General features: G+C 44.9%; 1 protein-coding gene across 3 annotated transcripts in view; it reads right to left on the bottom strand.

Moving 5' to 3' along the window:
* MYO7B (myosin VIIB) overlaps positions 1–27,938 on the bottom strand; it is a 390,666-nt gene that overhangs the window by 43,768 nt on the left and 318,960 nt on the right. For all 3 annotated transcript variants that reach the window (XM_030215810.1, XM_030215809.1, XM_030215811.1), the window contains 3 exons: positions 27,784–27,937; positions 27,372–27,527; positions 12,812–12,917 (listed from right to left, as the gene is read on the bottom strand). In XM_030215810.1, the coding sequence (XP_030071670.1) occupies positions 12,812–12,917; positions 27,372–27,527; positions 27,784–27,937 (416 nt within the window). The remainder of the gene's footprint in view (positions 1–12,811; positions 12,918–27,371; positions 27,528–27,783; position 27,938) is intronic.

Below are 27,938 nucleotides of genomic sequence, written 5' to 3'. Positions count from 1 at the left end.
TAAGTTTTGGTTAATAAGATTGTGACTAAGGTATGTTTGCTGAGAAAATCTTTGAACCAACAGAAGGTATATTAAGGGAATGGGGGGGGGGGAGTGGGGGAGAGGGGAGGGAGGGAGGGGGGGGGGACGAGGACCGTTGATAAACCAGTCTATGATAGCCCAATGTTGATAGCATCATGATAGGAGATGATGTATAATTGGATTAAGTGATGCATTATTTTGAGGTATACTCAATAGAAATGCTGTAAACTGAACAGGGGGGAGGGGGGGGGAGAAAAAGATGTTAGAAAATATTGATGATGCAGTTACGATATATGTATGAAACTGTGACCTGTGCCTAGGCTCACAAAGTGTTTGAATTTCCTGTTTATGTTCACGCTGTTTATTATCATCAATAAAAACCGTTGAAACATAAATTCACACCTTGTTCCTGCAAGGATCGAAAAATCGCGTTGTCATCTCCTGGTCTAAAGGAGACATTTCCTCCCAGAGGCAACCACACACTGCTGTTGCTGTTTTGTCCCCAAAGGGGGAGCACCGTCCTCCACAATTGCCGCAAAGATTTGAGCAGCAAACTCCCTCGGGCCCCCTCTGGTATGTCACTCCCGACCACTCAGGATTTTGTAGACCTCAATCATATCTCCCCTCATCCATGTTTCTTCCAAGCTGAAGAGCCCTAACCTCTTTAGCCTTTCCTCATAGCAGAGGAGTCCCATCCCTTTTATCATTTTGGTCGCTCTTCTTTGAACCTTTTCTAATTCCACCATTAGATGCCCAGTCTTCCAATTTCCTAAGGTCTTCCTGCAATATTTTACAGTCTGAATGTGTTTTAACAACCTTGAATAGTTCTTTTATTTCTTAGGAAGCCATTTCACGCATTCACTCACCAAAATCAAGATTTTATACAGAAAATAAAAATTCTAGCCATCTCTTAGCCCAATATTTGAAATCCAAAAACAACAGATTGAGAGTCCCACAAATAATAGATTCTAATGGTGTTTCCCACACCGCTGATCCTGCAATTGCACATCAGAATTTCTACAAAAAGTTACAGTCATGAGATAAATTTTCACTCTCTGCTTTTCAAGAGTTCACAACATCAATATCCCCTCCTAACTTCTCTTCCTCTCTTTTTGAACAATTGAATAGTGAAATTACTGAAAAAGAAATCCTTTCAGCCATTAAGGCTCTCCCCACTGGTAAGGCACCAGGTAAAGACAGCTTTAATGCTGAGTTCTACATGGCCTTTTCAGAAATCTTAGTCCCTAAACTACTACAATTTTATAATCTAATTCTAAAAGATCTCTCTTACAAAGGCTCCTTTTAGAGTCCACTATTGTGATTATACTCAAACCTGACAAAGATCATAATAAGGTTGAAAATTTTAGGCCAATTTCCCTAATTAATATTGATAACAAAATATATGCAAATATCCTTGCTTCTCATTTACATAAACTCCTACCTCAGTTTATCCACAGAAATCAAAATGGATTTACTCCCAATCGTCTTCCCTATGATAACTCCAGATTATTTTGGAATCTTCTGTTTTATGCTAACTCGGTATCTGAACAATATGTTACTATCCCATTGGATGCTGAGAAAGCATTCCCCTGTAGTGTACTAAATGCGATACGAGCAGTCTTAAAAACTCTCCATGCAGGAACTGGTAACCAATGTAAACTTCTTAACAAAGGTGTTACGTGATCATAACAAGCACAGTAATAGTTTTGGCTACAGTATTTTGTGCGTTAAGTAATTTTGATAGATCTATGATTCAAAAGGCAGGGATTTACATGTTACCACTTGTAACCACTCGCCTCCACCTACCCTCCTCTCCTCCTTCCTTTACACATTAACTGATTTGATTACTTTATTTTTTGTCTATTAGATTGTAAGCTCTTTGAGCAGGGACTGTCTTTCTTCTATGTTTGTGCAGCGCTGCGTACGCCTTGTAGCGCTATAGAAATGCTAAATAGTAGTAGTAGTGGTAGTAGGATTATTGCTTTGGTTTTGGGGATGGTTTTCTGAATATGATAAAATTACTTTACAACAACCCCCTGGCTACTATTTCTGTAAACAGATCCACTTCCTCTCCCTTTTCATTGCAAAGGGGAAGGAAGCAATGTTGTCCATTATCCCCTTTACTTTTTATTTATTTTATTAGTAGCATTTGTATCCCACATTTTCCCACCAATTTGCAGGCTCAATGTGGCTTACATTTGCCGTAATGGCGGTTGCCATTTCCGGGTAGTAGAATTACAGATGGTGTTGCGTTAAGGTGCATACATACATGATAATATTCATGGAACATAACATATATAGAACATATCATGATGTATATATATACCATGTGCATGCATACATGGTAAAGAAGAATAAATTATGGTATTGCATGAAGGTTCCTGAGTAATAGATTGTATTGTAACATACATTAGGTCATCAAATATAGTGACCCTATTCAACATAGGGTTAAAGTGGTATTGCTTGATCATTAATATCAAAGAAATTAATCAGTCATGTGATAAGAGTTCGTTTTTGTCTAGAACGTGTATAGTGTGATTATCTGCTCTAATACATCCATCTGAGGTGTACAACTAGATAATGACACCTTTAAACTCTCCATCTATGCAGATGACATCATTCTTTACACTACCATAGAATCTATTCCTTCCATTTTAACTTACATAGAATCTTTTTCGGTACTCTCTTGTTATAAAATCAATTGGAACACATTTACAATTATGCCCCTTAACCCCCATGTTTATAAAAACCATGTTTCCCAGTTTCCATTTTCTTGGGAACCCCCCCAAAATAAAATATTTCGGTATCTGGTATAGTAACTCAGTAGACAAAACCATTCAACTTAACTCCAACTCTCTGCTCAACATAACCATATCTATTCTAGACAAACGGTCCCCACTATTTATTTATTTATGTATTTATTTGTTACATTTGTATCCAGTGGTGTGCTGGAGCCGGTTCGCACTGGCTCCCACGAGCCGGTTGTTAAAATTTTATTGGTTTTTGCGAGCCGGTTGTTGAAGTCAGGCAGGGAGCACACAACCATCTAGGGGGTTTTTCTCCTCCTCTCTCCCTCCTCCCCAGCCCCCACCCGCCTGTGTTGCATCAGCGGGCAGTACTCAGCAGAGACAAGGCTCTGGGTGACCACCACTAGAACTGCTGGAAGATTAAGGTTTGAACAGCGCTGCAGTTACAGCATCAGCCGGGTCAACTGTGTCGGCCCCAAGTCTATCAAGTATGCAGCTCTAGCAGAATTAGTCAGTGTGCTCAGCTCTCCAGCAACCTCTAGTAATGCATTTACTTCCACCAGTAATGTTAGAAGTTAAAAGTAATAGCCTTGCTGCTTAGGAAAGATTCAGTAAACAAAATCTGGCTCTTATTCTGGTCTGTTTCCTTTGCTGTGAGTTGCAAACAGAGTGAGAGTAGTTCAGTTTTAGTAAGAAATTTGTGATGCAAAATTTCAGGTCTGCATCTTGTCAGCTGTAATTTGAACAAGTGACCTGTTCTGTGGCTCAAGCATGAGCAGTTTGAAGGAATACACAGGAAATAATTTCTTGTTAAAAATGCTGCTGCTGCCTTCTGCAGCTTGTTGAGGTTGGAACAGTAGAGCTCGAAAGCAGCACTTTTCTGCCTGTTTTTCCATATGAGCTTTGAGGCAGTACAGTTTGTGGGGGGGAGGGAGAGAAGATCATCAAAGGAGAGGAGGTGGCAAGAAAGGTCTAGCTACAGTGAAGGATAAAATGATCCAAACAGGAGAGGGAGAGAGCATAATACTTGGAAGAAAACTAGTGATAAAGGAATGAGAGGAGACAGTAGGGCAGAAATGCTGGAAGGAAGGGAGAGTTAAAAAAAAAACGAGGAAGAAAACCTTGGGTGAGAATGCAGAACATTACTGGGACAGAGTACTAGGCATCCCTGCTTTTGCATGCAAGTGCTTATCAGCAGGATCGGTGTCTAACTTTTTCTTTCCCCAAACCTTGCTGATGTTTGCGTTAACAAAAGGCACATTGATTCCTGCATAACGTTTGTGACATTATTATGTACCAGAAAGGCTGAGTGAAATTTTCCTTCCCCTCCCCCACTACCTCCCTAAACTTAGTACAAAACTAATCTAACAAGTATATAAACATTTTTATCTTGTGTGGTTGGGCTTGAACATTTATATTCTATATATTATATGTGTGTAAATATACTAGGCATAAATGATATTCACACTAAATACATATATTTTCATAATGTAAACAAATATGGTACAGAAGGTATTTCAGAATCTGTAATTCAGGAATGTTTGTAGTTTGGAAGAAATGTAGGGGGCTGAAAGTTAATCACACTTAATTCTGTGATTAATGTATTAATTACTATTCTGGCATTTACAGTGTCTCCTGTAAACCTCTCCTGCTCTCTTCCACACTCAACCCCTGTCCTCTGTGCAGTATAGCTCCCCCCCTTCTCCTGGTAAAGGGCCATTAAAACAGATGTCATATTATAAGGATCAGGTGCTCAACATTCAGAGTTTCTATCTATCTATCTATCTATCTATCTATCTAGTTACTTATTTATGACATTTAACCCTGTTATTGGTGCAGAGATTTTTTTTTCTCCTGGTACTGGGTTTCTAAAACAGACATCATGTTTATTTATTTTATTTGCTGCATTTGTATCCCACATTTTCCCAGGCTCAATGTGGCTTACATTATGCCGCAATGGTAATCACCATTAACGGTTTGAGAAGAACAGAGTGTTATTACAATTAAGGTACATAAGATAACAAGAAAATTAGAAGTAAAGAAATAATTAATTCATATCAGATATGTGAGATATAGGATACAGTATAGCATTAAATAATAACAGTGTGATTAAAGTAAACAAATTAAGGAGTTCAGTGTTAATTAGTTATGGGAATCAGGTTCTCAATGTTCAGAGTTTCTATCTATTTATTTACTTATTTATGGCATTTTATCCCACATTAAACATGAATTAGATTGGAACCTGGGAGCATTAAAAAAAAATTTTTCCCAGAGAGAGTAATGCATGACCCCCCGGCTCTCTCCCTGGGTATAGCCAATTTGGGGGGGGGGGGGGGGCGCAGAGGTGGACCAGGGAGAGAGCCTGTTAAAAATTTACCAGCACACCACTGTTTGTATCCCACATTTTCCCACCTATTTGTAGGCTCAATGTGGCTTACATAGTGCCGGAGAGCTGTTTGCAGACTCAGGAGTAAACAAATACAAGGTGATGTTGTGGTAGGTTAAGGTTCATGTGGTAGGACCACATAAAGGAATTGTACAACGGGAGAGTTGTGCAATGACCATTACGAACTTTAGTGTTGTTGTGTCGCAGAGATCAGGCATTTATGTTGGGTCGGTAGGGTATGCCTTTTTAAACAGGTGGGTTTTAAGTGTTTTTCTGAAGTGTAAGTGGTCGTATGTAGTTTTCAAGTCTTTTGATAGTGTGTTCCATAGTTGTGCGCTGATGTAGGAAAAAGTGGATGCGTAAGTTGATTTGTATTTGAGTCCTTTGCCCCACCAAGACAAACGCGTGAAACAATTCTTCCCAAGAAAAACTTTTCGCAACCTGATACAATCAATAGTACTAAGCCATGTAGACTACTGCAATGGAATTTATGCGGGATGCAAAGAACAAACCTTAAAGAAACTTCAGACCACTCAAAACATGGCAGCAACACTCATCTTTGGAAAAACACGATTTGAAAGCGCAAAACCCCTCCGCGAAAAACTACACTGGCTCCCAATCAAAGAACGCATTGCCTTCACAATCTGCACTATGGTTCACAAAATTATCTACGGTGAAGCACCGGGATACATGACAGACTTGATCAACTTACCAACTAGAAACACATCCGAATCTACACAAACGTACCTAAATCTCCACTACCCAAACCATCTTTCTCTTTTGATCTAGCCAGAGAAAAAAAAAGATTTTAAATGCTCCCAGGTTTCAACCTAATTCATGTTTAATATGGGATATAACTGCCATAAATAAATAAATAAGTAAATAAATAAACAAACAAACAAACAGATAGAAATGCTGAGCACCTGATTCTCATAACATGATGTCTGTTTTAGAGGCCCTTTACCAGGAGAAAAAAAAAATCTCTGCACGAATATAACACATGCTAGAGTGTCCCTATAAACAGTCCCTCCAAATGACACACTGATTACAATTTATAACAAATTACTACTCTACCTATGAAAAGTTATTTCATTATTATACTTCCTCTGTATACATCCGTATGCTGCACAAGCTGGCAAATTTAAAAAAATATGTTAAATAAAAATGCTACCAACAAGACAGAATGACAACATGGATGCAGCAGCTCATAGGTTTGTTTGCTTTGTTTTGAGTGTACGCAGAATAACAGCTGTGCGGGGAAGGGGAACATAGACTAACCTAAGTGGCTTCAACTTTTTGATGTCATGCTGTCTCCTCAATCAAACCTCCTTGTGGCAACTGGCAAGTAGTATGAAATAGGAAGTGCCCATAGGAGCATCCACAACTTGCCACATCTTGAAAAAGGGGGGTGGCCTGGACAGAATTATGATGCCACTTCCTGTGGCATCACTGAAAGGGTGGGGATTGGGGGTGGGGTCATGCAAATAGTTCAGGACTATGACATCAAAAGGGATGGGGTGGATGTGGGCAGGGCAAGGCAAAAAGTGGGAGCGGTTTGGGCAGATCCTCTATTCTGATTGGCTGTCATGACTGGAAGTAGGCATGACTATTTGTCAAAGATATGCAAATTTGCTTTGACAAAAGGTATGCAACTTATACTGCTAGCCCTGTTCCACCTTTACCTCCCAGTGCCCAGTGGACATTACGTCAGGCGAGGGCGGGACAGGGAAGGAAGAAGTGGCCTGCCCTGCTGCTGCTTGCTGCGAAGGTGAAAGGAGGCGTTTAAGGTTAGTTCCGGGAGCGATGGAGGGCAGGCGGGTGGCCCAACCCCGATCCAACCCCGATGTTTCCCCGAAAAATAAGACAGCCCCTGAAAATATGACCTAGCGCATTTTGGGGGGCAAAAATTAATATAAGACAGTGTCTTATTTTTGGGGAAACACGGTATGGGTAGTATTTGCAACTGTGTGGGCTGTTCAGGAACAATATTTTTCTTTGTTGGCTGTGTTAATTTCAAATATACTTTTCAAATTGCAGTCTCAGGATAGGAGTACGGTGTCCCAGGGATACAGAATTGAGAAACCGGGGCAGGTTTCTAAGCAGGACAAGGCTATGCAGATAGAAGTTATCCAGGATAAGACTGTAGTCCATCATAGGCTGGAAAATGTTGAAAAAAATCCATCAAATCCCTCAATCTGAGGATATTCAATTTTCTTAAGCCTCCTCCTTTGGAATTCTTTCAGTGATATATGAAGGAGGTTTTGAAGATACTGGAGGAGGGACTCCCCTCTGTGGGTACAATCTGTTTTATTTCTCTGGGTAGAAGGATAACAACTGGACATGATAAAAAAGAGGCAATGGGAAATGGTGACCTTTCTGCTGTCAGTCTGGATGCATCAGCTTGTCTGGATATATCAGAAGGTGAAGGAATGGAGAGAGATAAATAACCTTCTCAAATCCTTCATTTTCCCACAGGACATTGATTTCAGACTGTAGTTTATGAGTATCAGGTTATATGTAAGGGGTATAGGGGTTAAGATTGTCCCTTGGTGCCAGGCACAGTTTTTCTGGTGCATTTTCCTTGTAACTTTATTCTTCATTATGATGGAGTGAAGTATGTATTTTATGAGCTTTCTCCTGTGCAGCTCCACAATCCCTTTCTCTCCCTCAGAGATCCTCTGTGCTTGTCCCATGCTTATCTCAATAATTATACAGAGATTCAGCCTGTTAGGCGGAGGGGGGGGGGGGGGGGGGGGGGGGAGGCAGCGGAGAGTTGTGTCCTACGAGAGGGTATCTTGTAAGTCAGAAGTATGTTCACTTGACTTTCTAGTTTTCATTTTAACATTTCTTTTTTATCTGAGCTTTCTGTTTTGTGCTCTTTTCATTTGCTTAATTCTAATTGTATTCCCTTTTCAATGTTGATATCTATTGTTAAAATATATGAAAAAAAGGTAAGTGAAATACCAGAAATTACTTTATATATAAAGTTTAAAAATCAACATAATTAATATGCAAATATATGACAATGTGCTGCTTAATTTTGAAAAATCTGCTACAGGGAATCAGGGGACTGTGGGTATTGCATACAATCATATGTACCCAGGGGCAGTGGCGTAGCTAAGTGGGGCCACGGGGGCCTGCCCCCCCCCCAATTTCATCAGGGCCCCTGGTTTTGCTGGCGGAGATCCCCAACCCGCCCCAGCTGAAGCCTTCTCCAGCGCCGGCCTCTGGCACTGCCATGTTCCCTGCCATGCTCTCTCTTCCTCCTGACGTCCTGCATGCTCCTTTGCGTGCAGGATGTCAGGAGGAAGAGAGAGCAAGGTCTCCAGCACTGCCATGTTCCTTGTCCTGCTCTCTCTTCCTCCTGATGTCCTGCATGCTCTTTGTTTGCAGGATGTCAAGAGGAAGAGAGAGCAGGGCAGGGAACGCGGAGGCACCAGAGCAGCTTCAGCTGGTGGGGGTTGGGGACCCCCACCAGCCAAGGTATTTTGCTGCTGTGCGGTGCGGTGGGGGGAGTAGCAAGGTGGTGGTGGGGCAGCGGTGAGGTGGCAGACTAAAACATGCCCCCGACCTTGGGCTCTGGCCCCCTCCCACTGCGAGGTCTGGCTAGGCCCCTGCCCAGCGGTTTTCTAAAGTTCGCCTACGCCGCTGCCAAGTATGTGCCTGTGATCAGAGCAAACCCTATAAATAAAAAGATTTGTATTTGTTGGCACCAGGGCCCAGGACAGGCAGGCAGACAGCAGGAGGTTGGAGGCAATTACCACACATGCTGTTCTTTCTCTCACATAATAAGCCAGTCCTGTGCAGTAAGGGCCATATTCTATATATGGAGCTCAAAAATGGGCAACAGAAAATATCGGCACTAAGCACGATTCTATAAAGAGCGCTGTTTATAGCACTGTGCTTAGTGCCGATTCCTTTGTCCTAACTTTGAGTGCCAGGCTTATGCCATCTGAAACCTGGTGCCCAAGTTGGGCGCGCTGACTTATGATTATGTAACAACACGTGCAACTTTTCAGAATGCAGCAGACATGCCCATGCCCCTCATGTGGCCATGCCCCCATTTGAGTTGCCCGCCATGGGATTTGGGTGCCAAGCACTATTTAATTTATTTATTAGGATTTGTTTACCACTTTTTTGAAGGAATTCACTCAAGGTGGTGTAGAGGAAGAATAAATCAAATATAAGCAATAGACAATTAAAGCAGTAAAAATATTCAAATAACAATACAAAGTATGGCACAGTATACTCATAGGTGGTCGGTGGCCCAACTGGGGAGGCTAAAGGGGGCGGGGTTAGGGGTGGGGCCAAGGTGGAGCTTAAATCCATAATTGTCTGATAACACACAGAAATAATAAATAAATAAAAATAAAAGTCACAATTAATACCTTTTATTAAATTTAGATATTAGATATGTATCATATGTCAAAGAATAAAGAGGTTGCTCAAAGCATATACTAACCACAATCGCTCAACTGCAAAACACTATGCACAACTTTGTGCAAAAACACACTCAGAACCTTAATGTACCATAAATATCACACTGGGCAGAACCTAATACACCAATATACCACCCATATGGAAAATGCAGACCATCAACAATATGAAACAAGGATCATAATATCACAATTCTCATTTAGAGCCACAAAACATCCTAATTCATGTTTAATGTGGGATAAAATGCCATACACAAGTCAGTGGCGTTCCTAGGGGCGCTGACACCCGGGGCGGATCGCCGATGCGCCACGCCACCCAGGTGCAGCGCCCCCCCCGGAACAGAGCAACCCCCCCTGGCGAAATGACCCCCGGGTGCAGTGCGACCCCCCCGGCGAAAGAACCTCCCCCCCCCGGGTGCACGCTGCTGGGGGGGGGGGGTGCCGCGCGCCTGTCGGCTCTTCGTTTTCATGCTCCCTCTGCCCCGGAACAGGTTACCCCCCTAGCGGCGTGCACCCGGGGCGGACCGCCCCCACCGCCCCCCCCTTGGTACGCCACTGACACAAGTAAATAAATATAAACATTTAATGTTGAGCACCTGATTCTCAAAGTGGACATATTCCAAACACTATAATGAAAATAAAATGATGTTTTCTACCTTTGTTGTCTGGTGACTTTGTTTTTCTGATCATGCTGGCCCAGTATCCGATTCTGCTGCTATCTGTCCTCTTAACTCCGTTTCCAGGGCTTCCCTTCCATTTATTTCTTTACTTTCTGCCTTTCTTCTTCATTTCTTGTCCTCGCTCCCCTGCCCCCCTCCAGCCATCCATACCCACACATTGATTCTCTTCTCTCCCCTGCCCCCCCTCCAGCCATCCACACCCACCCACCCATTGATTCTCTCCTCTCCTCTCTGTTCCCGGGCAGATTTTCTAACAGGAGCTGCTCATCCAATCAGAGAGCTCTATTTGAATGCAGATTAACATACAGACACTCTAATGGGAATTTTTAGTCAAAAACACTAGCTAAACCCTTCGTTTTTGGATCAAACCACATTTTTCATCAGAGCTAAGCCCTAACATTAAGGCTGTAAACATTTCCAACAATTTTTACCCATAAATATGCAAATGAGAATCTCCCAAAAACAGACTAATTTGCATATGGCTTGAGCAAATTTGAGTACTTGGCATACCAATCCCACTTCCTAGCACCTAAATTCTGCAATTAGATTTAATGCAAATACTTTTAAAACTTATTTTTAGCAATTTTAAAATTTCAGGGGTCAATGCAAGTCTCTTTGGTATAAACTGCTCATGTGCAGGAATTCATCCTAGTTAAATATCTCCCTGGCAACCCAGGACACCTCCAGCCAACCCCTCTGCTCTGCTCTCCAGCAGTAAGGTAATCAAATTACAACTGGTTATACACAAGGCTAGAGACTGCTTTCACTGCAGCTGCTGCTATTTAAACCCCCCAGAGCAGCCGGAGAACTATTACTACTACTATTTAGCATTTCTATAGAAACAGCTGATCCATCCTGCTTGGCATAGCCTCCCCAAGCCTCTTATACCGGGCGCCTATGAGTATACTGCTTACAATGTCAACACAATAAGTAATAAAACATTTCTGTAGACAGCGTAGGGTATAAGCAAGGATGGAACATATAGATAGGTAAGAGAGTAAGTGGAGTTGAAAATAAGGGACTAATTTAAAGAAAGGTCAGAGAGGTGATTAAATCCTTTCCTCTCCCTTTACCAGATTCAGACCTGCTACATTAAACTCACCTGGCCTTACCCTGCCCATCTCTGAGAGTTTACGAATACTAGGAGTCATTGTTGACCGGAACTTAACACTGTTGGATCATACCAACTCAACCACCAAGAAAATATTCTTCTCTCTCTGGAAACTAAAACGATTAAAGCTTTATTTCCCAAGAGGAGTATTTTGTAATTTAGTCCAATCACTAGTCTTAAGCCGAATCGATTACTGCAATGGCATATATGCAGGGTGCAGAGACCTACTTCTCAAAAAGCTACAAACTGCCCAAAACACAGAGGTTAGACTAATTTTCGGTGCATCAAAGTTTAGAAGTTCCAGACCACTTTGTGAGAACTTACACTGGCTTCCTGTACAGGAGCGCATAACTTTTAAAATTTGCACCCTAGTCCATAAGATCCTCTATGGAGCAGCTCCAGCATATATGGATGCCCTTGTCAACTTGCCACCAAGAAATTCACTTAGATCTTCTCGTTCATACTTAAACCTCCATTACCCTGCGTGTTCTGGACTCAAGTAAAAAACCACATACGCTTCCACCTTTTCCTATATCGGCACTCATTTGTAGAATACATTGCCTAAATCTGTAAAAACGGTTCAAGATCATCTGACTTTCAGGAAGTCTCTCAAGACCTACTCATTTGGGCAAGCTTACCCTAAAGATCCTGTCCTGCCTCTGTGATTCCTGGTCTCCAACTCTTATAAAGATCTTGTGGACTTAACTACTTTTTCTTAACCCTGTACCTTCCCGCCACCTGTATCACTTTCAATTTATTGTACTTTCCTGTTTGTTAACTAAATGTTGTAAGCCACATTGAGCCTGCCAGCGGTGGGAAATTGTGGGGTATAAATAAATTATTAAATATTATCTCAGCCAGGGTAGGAGTGGATAAACATTAGTTAAACACAACACATAGTCATACCATTCTTCAATAGTTACCCTTACAGCCCCTTTAAATTTCTCATGGTCATAACTCAACACTAACCTTTAATAAACATATCCATCACTAGTCACCAAACCCTTATTCCATAAATAAACAGTTTTTAAAAAGAATATATTATATATATTATAGAATAGCACACAGCTAGATGCATGTGCAAATGCTAATTGGTAGCAGTTAATGTCAATAATTGGTTGTTAGCGGCCTTCGTTAATGACTCATTAGCCAATTAATTTGCATGTGCATCTCAGGGTCACGCCCAAACTTGTGAACACATCTGGGAGCCATGTATAGCCTTTTCAGTTCTTACTATGAAAAATTCAGGAAGTTATTTCTTTGTGAAAATTTTAAAAGAGGCAAAACTCAAGACTGCTTCTCTATACTCAGCCAGGGTGGCTCGACTTGAACAAGGTTGAGAGCAGAGAGAGACTTCTTTGACCTACGCATAAGGAAGAGAGAGGCATCTTACCTACTTCTTAGGGGCTCAGGGGAGAAAGGTTTATTACCTCTTCTGTCTCATTGGGAAAGTACACCTTGTGGAGGATCTTAGTACTCATCTGCTGGATAGCGTCCACCTCCACAGGATGAGGCGGCTGCTTCCGAGACCCACTCCTGGAAAACAGCAAACAGAACGCAGGCTCAGGAATTATTTAAAGGAGCACCGGCAGGAAATCAGAGCATTTCTGAAATAGAGTGAGTGCTATACCATGCAAGGCACAAAGGTAAATATATGCAGATTTTATGTGTGGAAAACTTGTGGCTAATGGGAGGAGGAACATGTCTTGAACATGTGCACAAGGGTTTGGTATTATTATTTGATATCTCTGTATTGAAGGCCCGCCACTATATTTTAGCTCAGGCTTGTCCAACCTACCTGGCCTGCCAATCCAGGTCACAAGTACCTAGCAAGATCCCCAAACAGTACAATATATTTTATGCTGCTTATCCTAGAAATAAGCAGTGAATTTTCCTCAAGCCCATTTTTATAATGGCTTATGGACTTTTCTTTTAGGAAGCTATCCAAACCTTTTTTAAGCCCCGTTAAGCTAACTGCTTTTACTACATTCTCCAGCAACGAATTCCAGAGTTTAATTATACTTTGAGTGAAGAAATATTTTCTCTAATTTGTTTTAAATTTACTACTTTGTAGTTTCATTGCGTGCCTCTAGTCCTAGTATTTTTCGAAAGAGTAAACAATTGATTCACGTCTACCCGTTCCATTCCACTCATTATTTTATAGACCTCTATCATATCTCCCCTCAGCCCTCTCTTCTCCAAGCTGAAGAGCCCTAGCCACTTTAGCCTTTCCTTATAAGGAAGTCATCCCATCCTCTAACATTTTTGTCACCCTTCTCTGTACCTTTTCTAATTCTACTATATCTTTTTTTAGATGCAGTGACCAGAACTGCACACAATATTTAAGGTGCGGTCGCATTATAACATCCTCATTTTTGTTTTCCATTCTTTTCCTAATAATAACTAATATTCTATTTGCTTTCTTAGCCGCCGCACACTGAGCAGAGGGTTTCAATGTATCATCAACAATGACACCTAGATCCCTTTCCTGGTCGGTGACTCCTAATGTGGAACCTTGCATTATATAACTATAGTTCGGGTTCCTCTTTCCCACATGCATCACTTTGCACTTGCTCACTTTAAACATCATCTGCCATTTGGATGCCCAATCTCCCAGTCTCGTAAGGTCCTCTTGTAATTTTTCACAATCCTCTTGCGATTTAACAACTTTCAATAACTGTGTCAGCAAATTTAATTACCTCACTAGTTACTCCCATCTCTAGATCATTTATAAATATGTTAAAAAGCAGTGATCCCAGCCCAGACCCCTGGGGAACCCAACTATCTACCCTTCTCCATTGAGAATACTGACCATTTAACCTTTCTTTCTGTTTTCTATCTTTTAACCAGTTTTTAATCCACAATAGGACACTAGCTCTGATCCCATGATTCTCCAATTTCCACTGGAGTCTTTCATGAAGTAATCATAATCAGCATCATAAGGTAAAATTATGTATAATCATACCTGATAATTTTCTTTCCATTAATCATAGCTGATCAATCCATAGACTGGTGGGTTGTGTCCATCTACCAGCAGGTGGAGATAGAGAGCAAACTTTTGCCTCCCTATATGTGGTCATGTGCTGCCGGAAACTCCTCAGTATGTCGATATCAAAGCTCCATCCGCAGGACTCAGCACTTAGAGAATTACACCCACGAAGGGACACTCTGCCCAGCTCACCACCGCCGAAACGGGGGAGGGGAATTAACCCAGCTCATCCCCACACAAGTGGGGGAGGGGAATCCGTCCAGCTCATCCCCGCGGAGCGGGGGAGGGACACCACACCCGCCGATGCGGGGGGATCTGGCTTATCCTGCAACCGCAACCGCGGGAGGAGCTGACTGACCCTAACACCGCCGAAGCGGGAGGGGTACAAAGCTGCCCTACAGCCGCACGAAGCGGGAGGGAGTGCCGGCAGAATTTATGTCTCAATCCAGCCCCGTAAAACGGAGGGGAGAGGAATGCAGCAGCTCACTGTAACACAAACTCGTCTCAACTCTTGAAGAATCCAAGTGAAAGAACTTGAACACGAAGTCTTTCTGAAATAACTGAAGACTAAACTTGAACCTGAAATGCAACCAGAATAAAAACAGAACAGATATCTGGGAGGGGCTATGGATTGATCAGCTATGATTAATGGAAAGAAAATTATCAGGTATGATTATACATAATTTTACCTTCCATATCATCAAGCTGATCAATCCATAGACTGGTGGGATGTACCGAAGCAGTACTCACCCAGGGCGGGACATTGAAATCCCTGACCTCAACACTGAAGCTCCAAACCGGGCCTCCGCCCGTGCAGCCACAGTCAAACGGTAATGCTTGGAGAATGTATGAGCCGAAGCCCAAGTTGCCGCCTTGCATATCTCTTCCAAGGAGACGGATCCGGCCTCTGCCATCGAGGCCGCCTGAGCTCTCGTGGAGTGAGCCTTCAGCTGGATAGGCGGCACCTTCCCCGCGGCCACATAAGCCGCTGCAATGGCTTCCTTGACCCATCTTGCCACTGTAGGCTTAGCAGCCTGCAGACCCTTACGAGGACCTGCAAACAGGACAAACAGATAATCCGATTTCCGGAAATCATTGGTCACTTCCAAGTATCTGAAGATGACTCGTCTCACATCCAGATATTTAAGAGCAGAGTACTCCTCTGGGTAGTCCTCCCTACGAAAGGAAGGGAGACAGAGCTGCTGATTCACATGGAAGCGAGAAACAATCTTGGGCAGGAAGGAAGGCACTGTGCGAATAGTCACTCCTGCCTCAGTGAACTGCAGAAAAGGCTCTCGACCTGAGAGCGCCTGGAGCTCGGAAACTCTTCTGGCTGAAGTGATAGCCACCAAAAAGACTGCTTTCAACGTCAGGTCTTTCAGAGATGCCCTCGACAAGGGTTCAAAAGGCGGCTTCTGCAATGCTCTTAGCACCAGGTTGAGATTCCACGCAGGCACCACTGAGTGCAGAGGAGGGCGCAGGTGATTAACTCCCTTGAGAAAGCGCACCACATCTGGCTGCGAAGCCAGGGAAGCACCCTTCAGGCGGCCCCTGAAGCAAGCCAGAGCCGCTACCTGGACTTTAAGGGAACTGAGCGACAGGGCCTTTCTCCAGACCTTCTTGCAGGAACGCCAACACTGAAGAAATTGGAGCAGTGAAGGGAGAAAGTGAGCCTGCTTCACACCATGCTGCAAAGATACGCCAAACCCTGGCGTAAGCAGTAGAAGTAGAGCGCTTCCTCGCTCTCAGCATAGTGGCGATGACCTTGTCTGAGAAGCCCTTCTTCCTCAGACGCTGCCGCTCAATAGCCAGGCCGTAAGACCAAAGGGAGAGGGATCCTCCATCACCACGGGACCCTGATGTAACAGGCCCCGCTCCACTGACAGCCGCAGAGGATCGTCGACTGAGAGCCTGATCAAGTCCGCATACCAGGGACGTCTGGGCCAATCCGGACCCACCAGGATTACCCTGCCGGGATGCTTTGCCACCCGGTCTAGCACCCTGCCCAACATGGGCCAGGGCGGGAACACATAGAGGAGCTCTTGTGCCGGCCACTGTTGGAGAAGAGCATCTACTCCCAGGGATCGAGGGTCCCGTCCTCTGCTGAAAAAGCGCGGCACTTGGCAATTGGCCGATGACGCCATCAGATCTAGGCTCGGCTGGCCCCAGCGCTTCGTGATGTCCAAGAACGCCTGAGCAGATAGTTGCCACTCTCCGGGCTCCAAGGTATGGCGACTGAGAAAGTCCGCCTTGACATTCATGACTCCGGCAATGTGGGCCGCTGAAAGCTGCTCCAGGTTCGCTTCCGCCCACTGGCAAAGACTCATAGCCTCCTTGGCTAGAGGGGCGCTCTTGGTACCTCCCTGGCGGTTGATATAGGCCACAGCCGTGGCATTGTCCGACAGGACCCGTACAGGCTACAACACCAGTACTGGGATGAACTCCAATAACACCAACCGAATGGCTCTGAGTTCCAGGAGGTTGATAGACCACTTGCCTCTGCAGGAGACTAGAGCCCCTGCGCTGTCCTTCCCAAGCAGTGGGCTCCCCAGCACATCAAAGAGGCGTCTGTCGTGACGACAATCCACTCCGGGGTCACCAGAGGCAATCCTGCAGACAACTTGACTGTCTGCGTCCACCAGCTCAGCGCCTTGCGCACTGCTGGGTCCACGGGAAGGCGCACAGCATAATCCTCCGACATCGGAGTCCAGCGCAGCAGCAGAGATAGCTGTAGTGGTCTCATATGAGCCCTGGCCCAGGGCACTACTTCCATCGTGGCCGTCATAGAGCCCAACAGCTGCACGTAGTCCCAAGCCCGAATAGGAGAGGCTACTAGGAACTAGTCCACCTGAGCCTGAAGCTTGACAATCCGATTGTCTGGCAGGAACACTCTGCCCACTTGGGTGTCGAATCGAACTCCCAGATACTCCAGGGACTGAGTCGGGCGCAGCTGGCTCTTCTTCCAGTTGATGATCCATCCCAGGGAGCTCACAAGAGCAACTACCCGGTCCATAGCTTTGCCGCACTCTGCATAAGAGGGGGCTCGGATCAACCAGTCGTCCAGATAAGGATGGACTTGTACTCCTTCCTTTAGCAGGAAGGCCGCTATGACCCCCATTACTTTGGAAAAGGTCCGCGGAGCAGTAGCCAACCCGAAAGGGAGGGCTCTGAACTGGAAGTGTCGTCTCAGGACTGTAAAACGCAGAAAGCGTTGGAGAGGAGGCCAGATGGGAATATGCAGGTACGCTTCCTTGATGTCCAAGGAAGCCAAGAACTCTCCTGCCTTCACTGCCGCTATAACAGAGCGGAGAGTCTCCATGCGAAAGTGCCTCACTTTCCAGGCCCGATTGATCCCTTTGAGGTCGAGGATAGGCCGGACAGAACCTCCTTTCTTTGGAACCACAAAGTAAATGGAGTAACGTCCCTTGCCAATCTGATTTTTTGGCACCGGAACGACCGCACCCAGGCGGATCAGGTTGTCCAAGGTCTGCTGCACTGCCACAGCTTGACCGGAGACTTGCAGGGAGAGAGTACAAACCCGTCTCTTAAGGGTTGGCAGAACTCTAGCTTGTAGCCGTCTCTGATGACTTCCAGCACCCACGCGTCTGAAGTTATAGTGGTCCACTCGCCCAGAAACGAGGACAGCCGTCCTCCAATCTGCACTGGGGCGTGGACCAAGGCCCCGTCATTGGGTACGAGACCCTGGGGGAGGACCGGAGGGAGCACCTCCGGGACGGCGGTCTCTGCGAAAGGAATGCTGCTTGGGGGAGAAATTCCTCTTGAAGGAAGAGGGGGCAGAGGAACCCGACTTGCCCGGGCGGTACCGACGGGCTTCCAGCAACCGTCCTCTGGAGGTACCGGGACGAGTACTAGCCCGAGCCCTGACCTCTGGTAATTTCTTGCCCTTAGACGTGCCGAGATCGGTCACGATTTTGTCCAGCTCGACCCCAAAGAGCAGCTTGCCTTTAAAAGGCAATCTAGCCAGGCGGGATTTAGAGGCGTGGTCAGCAGACCAATGTTTCAGCCGAAGCCACCGCCGCGCAGAGACTGTCTGAGCCATGCCTTTAGCTGAGGCTCTCAAGACATCATACAGCAAGTCTGCCAAATAGGCTAAGCCCGATTCCAGGGCCGGCCAATCAGCCCTCAAGGAAAGATCCGAGGGGGAAGCCCGCTGCACCATAGTCAGGCACGCCCTGGCCACATAGGAGCCGCAAACTGAGGCCTGCAAACTTAAAGCAGCTGCCTCAAAGGACGACCTTAAGGCCGCCTCCAATCTTCTGTCTTGGGCGTCCTTTAGGGCCATGCCACCTTCCACCGGCAACGCCGTTTTCTTAGTCACCGCAGTGATTAAAGAATCCACGGTAGGCCACAGATAGGCCTCACGTTCACTCACAGCCAAAGGATAGAGGCGGGACATAGCCCTAGCCACTTTAAGGCTCGTTTCCGGGACATCCCATTGAGCCGCAATTAAGGTGTGCACGGCATCATGCACGTGGAAGGATCTAGGCGGGCGCTTCGTCCCCAGCATAATGGCAGAGCCAACAGGGGCTGAGGGAGAGACGTCCTCCGGAGAGGAAATCTTCAAAGTGTCCATGGCCTGTAAAAACAGGTTGGGCAAATCCTCTGGGCTAAAAAGCCGCGCTGCAGAGGGGTCATCCGCTCCATCCGAGCGGGGATCTATCTCCTCCAAGGAATCCCCAAAGGACCGTTGGGAGACCTCAGACACGCTGCCCTCATCTACATCGGAGGAGACAAAGTCCTCCAAGGCCTTGAAATCCACCCGAGGGCGTTTACCTCTGAGATCCTCAACCTCTTTATCAGAAGAGGGAGCAGGGGCAGCGTTTTGCATGAGGAAAGCCTGATGCAGCAGCAAAACAAACTCGGGGGAGAAACCCCCCAGACTGTGCACTTCCGCAGCCTGGGCAACAGCCCTAGACGCACTCTCAACCGGCGCTCGCAATAGCGGGGGAGAGACATGCTGCGCATCCAAAATGGCGTCCGGCGCGAAACTCTGCGAAGGAGCCGCGCGGGAAGAACGGCGCTTAACTTTAGCCGCTTGTGCCGTCGCCCAAATTAAGGGCGTTCATGGCATTAATGTCTCCAACCTCAAGGGCGGCCCACGAAGAAGCCGTCCGAGCCGCGTGGCCGGCCAAGATGGCGGAGGCGAGGAGCGGGGGATGGGCGTTTATGGCGGGAAAAAACCGCCACGCCGGAGGAACGACCGGGACATTCATCGGTCACTAAACTGTCACCCATCAAGGGCGAATCAGGTTGTAAAACCCCCGCATCCCCTCTAGAAGCGCTCCAGCGATCCGGGGAGCGACCCTTTGCGCCCTCGCCCTCCGACGCCATATGCCACGAGGAGAAGAATCGGGGAACCCCCTGCCCGCTATAAAAAGGTAAAATTACCTGCTTGCCGCTCCGAGCTGTAACGAACTGGTGTCCCAGTGAGTAGCTGCAATGAACGTTTAAAGAAACGTCGAATTAAACGCCTTTAAAGACGTTTAAAATTTTTTTTTTTTTTTTTAAACGGAGCCAGCGGGAGGGGGGAGAAAAGGAGGGACCTGGCACCACCAGGTTTGCACTTGCTCAAAAGAGCCCTCAACCCCAGGCCTCAACAAAACCTAAGGATTAGGCTTGGAGGCCTAGCCAGAGCTGCTGCTGTGTGTGACCACCACCTGCTGAGATAGAGAACATACTGGGGAGTTTCCGGCAGCACATGACCACATATAGGGAGGCAAAAGTTTGCTCTCTATCTCCACCTGCTGGTAGATGGACACAACCCACCAGTCTATGGATTGATCAGCTTGATGATATGGAATCATAATTAGCACAATCAGCAGCATAATCAGCATCATCATAATCAGCATAATCATCCATCTACACACCTAGCAGCAACAGCAAATGTCTTTTTTTTTATAGGCTGAGACTGTACTGCATTTTCCCTTTTCCCTTCCTCCCTTCATGTATGTTACTATAACTACTATAAATCATTTCTATAGCGCTACCAGTCGTACGCAGCGCTTTACAATTGAACATGAAGAAAAGACAGTCCCTGCTCAAAAGAGCTTACAATCTAAATCAGGACAGAGAGACAGGACCAATAAGGATAAGGGTATGACAGACAGAAGGACATGGCCTGATCATAAGGTTGGGAGTGGGAGCAGCATTAAACAGTGACAGCAATAGAGGATGCCACGATGTACTGTTTTATACCATGACTGGAACATTTTGGGTCCCTACTCTAAAGAAGCGTAGTCAGGTTGAGGGCACGGGGGGGGGGGGGGGGGGGAGATTAGTGCCACTCACAGGTGGTAGTCTGGGAACGCCCAGCAGTAGGTATGCTTCACACTGTCCTAGGACTTAGCTGTAGAGCTAGCAGCAGCTTTTTTCCCCTGCTCATCCTGGAGATGGATCTCCAAAATGATCCCTGCTGCTTTAAACTCAGGAAAAGTTTGGAGCTGCAAGTGCAAGATACCTGAATAGAAGACCAAGCCTTGGCCATAAAGCCTTTCTGCCTAGTCCAGAGATGAGCATAAGGTATATGGGAGAAGTAGTTTTCCAGTATAAGAACACTGTCTCCACTCTCTCCATCCAGTCCTAAGGGAAAAGTAAAAGCCCAGAGTATTCTTTGCGCCCTATGCGGTGACCTAAAGATTTTAGGGCTCTTCAGCTTGGAAAAGGGATAGCAGAGACACAGTCGAGTTCTATAAAATCCATGGAGGGAAATGAGTAAAAACATATTTTTGCCCCCCAGGAGCCAGCACCAGACATCCCTCCCCCCCACCCTGCACCAGACATCTAATAGTTTTAAGGCTAGATTTTGTTTGCGGAACGCATGCTGACTCATTTCCCCTCCACCAGAATTGTTCCTCCATGATTTTAAACAAGAAGCTAAGAAATTATTTACTCTGGTCTTACAACAAGGACATCACAAAGCTATGCATCACCATTTGGAAAACATAAATGCCATTCAGCTCCAACTCTTCTACTGCTGCTTTCCCTTAGCTATCATTATTCCCAGGATGCATCTATATTCAATATCTGTCTTATAATAAATAGTAGTAATAAACAACATTAAGTGCATTTTTATAATATGCCACAAAACAAAAAGAGCAAGTTCCCACAAACCATCTTTCTCTTTTGATCTAGGCACAGGAAAAAAAAGATTTTACACGCTCCCAGGTTTCAACCTAAACCATGTTTAATGTGGGATATAAATATCATAAATAAGTAAATAAATAGAAACTTTGAATGTTGAGCACCTGATTCTGATAACATGATGTCTGTTTTTAGTGGTCCTTTACCAGGAGAAAAAAAATCTCTTCATGAATACAACACGTGCTAGGGTGTCCCTATATCCAGACCCTCCAAATGACACTGATTATGATTTATATTCAATCATTTTTATTGACATAAAAAGAAAACAAAGTAATCCACATCAACAGGTAAGTAGCAGATTAGACAATAACATAATTACTTCACTGTTATTCTATCACCAAACATCATCATCAATTTTTAGTTTTCTCCCTTCCCTCCCTTGAGATTCCAACTGATGCCGAAGGCACAATCCCGATCGGGGACACCCCAGGGGACCTGACTCTGATGTCCCCCCAGGACCCCCCAGAACGGTACATCCTTATCAACTCAATCCCACCCTCCCCTCCCTGAAACTCAGTAAGTATCCTGGGAAAGAATGTCCGGAGCTCCATGAGCCAGTCAAATGTTCAAGAGGGTACTTTTAGCTGATGGGGGCATAGAGTCCAAAAACGGGCCCCATCTCGAGCAGAATTTATCCAACTCCGTACTGATTATGATTTATAATAAATTATTACTCTTACCTATGAAAGTTATTCTGTTATTATACTTTCTCTGTGTATATCTGTATGCTGCACAAGCTAGCATGTTTGAAAATATAATGCTACCAACAAGAAAGAATGACAACATGGATACAGCAGCTCATAGGTTTGTTTGCTTTGTTTTGAATGTACTTGGATGATGGCTGAGCAGGGGAGGGAAAACAGAAATGGACCAAATTGCCTCAACTTTTTGACCTTATCCTGTCTCCTGTTTTCATCCAACCTCCTTACTCCAGCCCTGGGTGCCCTGTCCTCCCTCCCCAAACATACCTCAGTACTTCCTGGTGGTCTAATGGGGCAGGAAAGATCCCCACTCTTTCCTGCCCTCAGATCTGCTGCTTGCTCCCACATTTTCTTTAAAATGGCTGCCGAGACTTCAAGCGGTGACCTTGTGAGACTTCCGCAGAACTCTTGTGAGACCACCAATTGAAGTCTCTCCCCCTCTCCGCTGCAGTCCTCCGTAGCAGCCATTTTAAATAAAACGAGGAAGCAAACAGCAGATCAGTGGACAGGAAAGAGTGGGGATATTTCCTGCCCCACTAGACCACCAGGAAGCACTGAGGTATGTTCGAGAAGGACACCCAGGGCTGGAGGGGAAGGGAGGGACTGCAGAGACGTTACTCTGATTCACTTGCCAACCTGAGTCTGACGCCAATGTACCACGGGATCCTCCTTTTCCCGTCCCCATGATGATGCATGTCGGGCTCACTCCACTGCAGCTCTGGCTCCCTCCTTCCGACTTGACTCATTGTGCTGCCGATGTACTACTGCACACTGTCTTCTGCCACCTTCTCTCTGGTGGCGGGCTGTGAGTCCCTGTTCAGATGATTTGCTCTCTGACCCAGAGAGCAGATCAGGAGGGGACCAGCCACCAGAGCCAACACCGTCCATGACTGTTCGTTTCCTGTGGGTCAGAGTAGAGAAGTGCACCACCGCAAGCCTGCAGGTATTTAAAGAGGGCTGGAATCCTGCCTCCCTCAGCTTGAACTCTCGGCAGCCATTTTGAATCGGCGCCGGGAGAAAGTCTGCAGATGCACTGGGCAAGAAAGAGCAGGCTCTTTCCTGCCCCAAAGAGGTCACTGGACCACCAGGGCACCATACTAAGGTAAAGGAGGGAAGGGGAGGATAGGACGCCCGCCTGCCCATCCGCCCGCCCGCCAGCCTGCCTATTCGTCCGCAAATCCGGACAAATGGGCAGGCTGGCAAAATCCGCCCGGTTGCCCGGCCATGTCCTCAAAAAGAGGACATGTCTGGGTAAAACCAGACATATGGTAACCCTAGACCATGGGGGACAGGGAGGGGAAGGAGAAATGCTAGACCTGGATGGGGAATAGGGTCAAGCAGGGAAGATATTGGACATGGAGGGGGAATATGGAAAAGAAAGGGAGATACTGGCCACTTGGAAAGTTAAAAGGGTTATTGGCAAACTGCAGTGAGTAGAAAGGGGTAGTGGGATACTGTTAGCAGGGTGTTGGCTATCTTGGAGGGGAAAGGGAGATGGCCTACAGCAGTGCATGGGGAGGGGGGTGGCACATGGCTGAAAGTTTGCCTAGGTTGTCAGATCCCCTTGGGTCAGGCCTGCAGCTAGGGGACAAGCTCCCAACCTGATGCTCTGTCATATTCCCTACTGGGAGACATGCTAATAGCCTTCTTTTAGGCTCAACAATAAAGAAAGAATACTTGAAACCTCTGAGCACTGTTACTCTGAAAGAGGACAATTATTTTCACAAGACAGACACAGAGAATAGCAGTGCTCATTGGACTGTGGACTGGCAGCTGCAGAACTAACTAAGACAGATAGTTACAATTAATGCTTCTCTTTTGCCAGCTTATCAGACATAGGTTTTGGTGTCCTTGGAATTATTTTCTTCATGGGTAATTGGCAAAATAGGTGGAAGGAAACTGAAAGTGCTTTCATTGTTGATGTAAAAACTCTCATTGATAGAAGAAAGACTGCGAATGGGAGTAGATGCTCCCCAGTCCCCCAGAATATAGCTTGGCATTCACTCTCACAGCCTCAAGCTGAAATAATTCCCCAAGAGATCAGGGTCACATAGAGAGGGGAACTAATCCACAATAGTGACAGTAACATTAAATCATGATTACTACTATATTTTATAGTAACATTTTGTAATATCTTTTATCCATTGCCAACCTTAGTATTCATGAAACCACCTCACAAGTGCATGGCTTGCATAATCATAACTCTCTTGCTGTCTGGTATGAGAGATCTGGATTGGAGAGGGCGGTGATTTTGGATTTAGCTTTCAGCTTTTTCAGTTGTATCTCAAGGTGAAGTTACACTGAGATATAGTGATAAATATTCAACTAGCGATGGCTTAATCTTAGAATATTTAATGCCAGGCCATGTCCAGGCACCGGCATTGAATATGTGGGAATGTGAAGCCAGCTATGACTTATTTGGTTGTGTGTTATTCAGCACTTAGCTACATAAGGAAAACCGGATAAAGATAGGACTGTGCTTTATGCGGTCCAATTTATCCAGATAAACTTAGGCGGTTAAATGCTGAATATCAGCACTTAACCTCATAAGTGCCAACTCTGTCCACAAATTGCCAACTATGTGTTTGGCGGTTAGTGCTGGCACACAGCAGCACTGCCTAGTTAAGGGCCGCTGAATATCAGCGGATAGCCCAGGACAAGCAATTTAACCAGGCAGGAGCCTCTCCTGTTCGATTAAATCACTATAATATCAATCCCATAGTAGATATTTTCGTGTCACTGGAGGGCTCACAATCTAAGTGTGTATCTGAGGCAATGCAGTGTTAATGGACTTGCCCAAGATCAAAATAAGCAGCAGTGGAATGTGAACCCTGGCTGTCAGTCTACTATGGCTCTAACCACTAGGCTGCTTCTCCACTCTACCACATGATATCATCTCAGTAACCTGAGGCTTTAAGGAACCTGTCCAAAGTCAGAAATTTTCTTTTCCAATTTCATTTTTAAGCCAGAAGTTTCCTACAGTTCCTTTAGGCTTCTAGCTCAACTGGAACCAGCCTCTGCTGGTCTATGGCATCATGGTCTTTCATTGCCTATTTGGAGTGTGCTATTTCTATTTTTATAATCTTCCTTAACCCAGTTATTTCAGTGATGGTCCTTGGCTCATTGCCCTACTGAATTAATCTAAGAGCTTTTCAAAGAACATGTCATATAGGGGGAGGGGAGTATGTTCTTGGATCAAGAATACGGTATAGAACTCTTTTAAATAAAATATATATCAATAGAAATCAAACAAAATAAAACATGGAAAAGAAAATAAGATGATACCTTTTTTATTGGACATAACTTAGTACATTTCTTGATTAGCTTTCGAAGATTGCCCTTCTTCGTCAGATCGGAAATAAGCAAATGTGGTAGCAGATAGTATATATAAGAGAAACATCAAAGCATTACTTTGACAGTCTGACAGAGTGGGAGGGTGGGGGTATGCATGGGGACATCAAAGCATTTCATTGATATTCTAACAGGATGGGTGTTGGTAGGTGAGAGGAGGGTAATAAACAGAGAAATAAACAGAGAAATACAGCTTTATGGTTTATAATGGGTTAGAAAACCCAGATCCTTATTAAGTCCCGTTTGTTGGGTGTCAAAATATTCAATCATTCTTATTTGGATGGAGGGGGAAGAAACTCTGAAACAATTTTACTATTCCTTCAATACATACCATCCTACAATCAGATTCAAAATTGACTACTCCCCAGAAAAAGTCAATTTTTTGGACACCTCAGTCTCAATCAGTGATGGCTGTATACAAACATCTATATACAAGAAACCCACAGACAGATGCAGCTACCTCCACAACTCCAGCTTCCACCCTTCACATACAAAAAGATCCATTATTTACAGCCAAGCCACAAGATACCACCGTATCTGCTCGGACCCAGAGGATAGAGACAGGCACCTTGAAACCCTGATTGCATCCTTCAAACAGAAAGGCTACAACCCCAAAATAATCTCCAAGAATATTGCCTCCTCCCTCAAAACACCCAGGGAAAATCTGCTACAGTACAAAGAAAAAAAAGCCACAGACAGAATTCCCCTTGTAGTGACATACAACCCAGAGCTGGAAAAACTGAGGAAAATCATAAGAGAACTACAGCCACTACTCCAGGAAGATGAATTACTGAAAGAGATATTCTCATCCCCACCAGTGCTGGCCTTCCGACAGCCACCAAATTTAAAACACAAGCTGATCAGAAGTAAACTTCCAACACAGACGGAAAAAGAAAAGGGCACATTTCCGTGTAACACAGCCAGCTGCAAACTATGCCAAAACATTTCACAAGACCCCACAGTCATTCACAAAGGAAAAATATTCAACATAAAGGACTATTTTACATGCTCATCTTCCAATGTGGTATATATCATTCAGTGTAAAAAATGTAACGAAGGATGCTATATTGGAGAAACAGGCCAGATGCTTAAGACAAGATTCAATCTGCACAGACATCACATGAAAATAGCCGGTGCCAGTCAAGCCCCCACCCCTGTGGGCCAACACTTCACAAGACCAGAACATTGCACCAGTGATTTCACAGTAAGAATACTGAAAGGTAATTTTAAAACAATACAGGAACGTAAGACCTTTGAAATAAGAATGATTGAATATTTTGACACCCAACAAACAGGACTTAATAAGGATCTGGGTTTTCTAACCCATTATAAACCATAAAGCTGTATTTCTCTGTCTCTCTGTTTATTACCCTCCTCTCACCTATCAACACCCATCCTGTTAGAATATCAATGAAATGCTTTGATGTCCCCATGCATACCCCCACCCTCCCACTCTGTCAGACTGTCAAAGTAATGCTTTGATGTTTCTCTTATATATACTATCTGCTACCACATTTGCTTATTTCCGATCTGACGAAGAAGGGCAACCTTTGAAAGCTAATCAAGAAATGTACTAAGTTATGTCCAATAAAAAGGTATCTTATTTTCTTTTCCATATTTTATTTTGATTTCTATTGATAACCTTTAAGAGTGGACTAACACGGCTACCACACCTCTCTAAATAAAATATATAAATATGAGTTTTTGAGATTATAATTGATGAATTATAACCCAGGAATCCTTTAGGGTCTCCAAGGTTCTGGATCAAAATGCTTCCCTAATGTTTACCGAATAACAATTTGAATCCTCCTAATGCAGTCTTGAGCCAGTGGCTCCTGTCTCCGGGTCTCCATAAACTTCTGAGCATGGATCAGCAGTGACTTGCTGGGAGGAAAAAGACCTGTGCAGAGCCAGAGTAACTGCCAACCTCTATTCACACTGTAACTGAGAAGAGAAGAGAGAAAGAGAGAACAGATTAAGACAGTCTAACTAAAAGTGCAACACAGAAAGAGAGTATCTTTCCATTAGTTGTAAGGAAAAGATATCTCAGGCATGAATGAGGAGGAAGACATCCTCAGTCCTGCTCTTTCTAACATACACATCATTGATCTTTCCACATTTTGGGATCTTCAGCCCCAGAAGTGGAAGTAAATGACTGGACTTAGTCCCAGTGCTGCTGCCCCTGGTCCTGCCCTATTACCTTTTACTGTTTCCAGTCAGCTGTTTCATTATCTGGCAGTAGATTTCATCACGGAGTCTCTCCTCCTTGATGGCTGCCACGAAGATAAAATCTGTGAGTTCCACAGAAGAGATGACCTGCTTTGATGGATAGTCTCCCATGTATCTCATGATGGC

Source organism: Microcaecilia unicolor, chromosome 10, assembly GCF_901765095.1.
Source record: "Microcaecilia unicolor chromosome 10, aMicUni1.1, whole genome shotgun sequence".
Lineage (NCBI taxonomy): Eukaryota > Metazoa > Chordata > Amphibia > Gymnophiona > Siphonopidae > Microcaecilia > Microcaecilia unicolor.
Note: the sequence above shows the minus strand (reverse complement) of the source record. Positions and strands in the feature narration are given on the sequence as shown.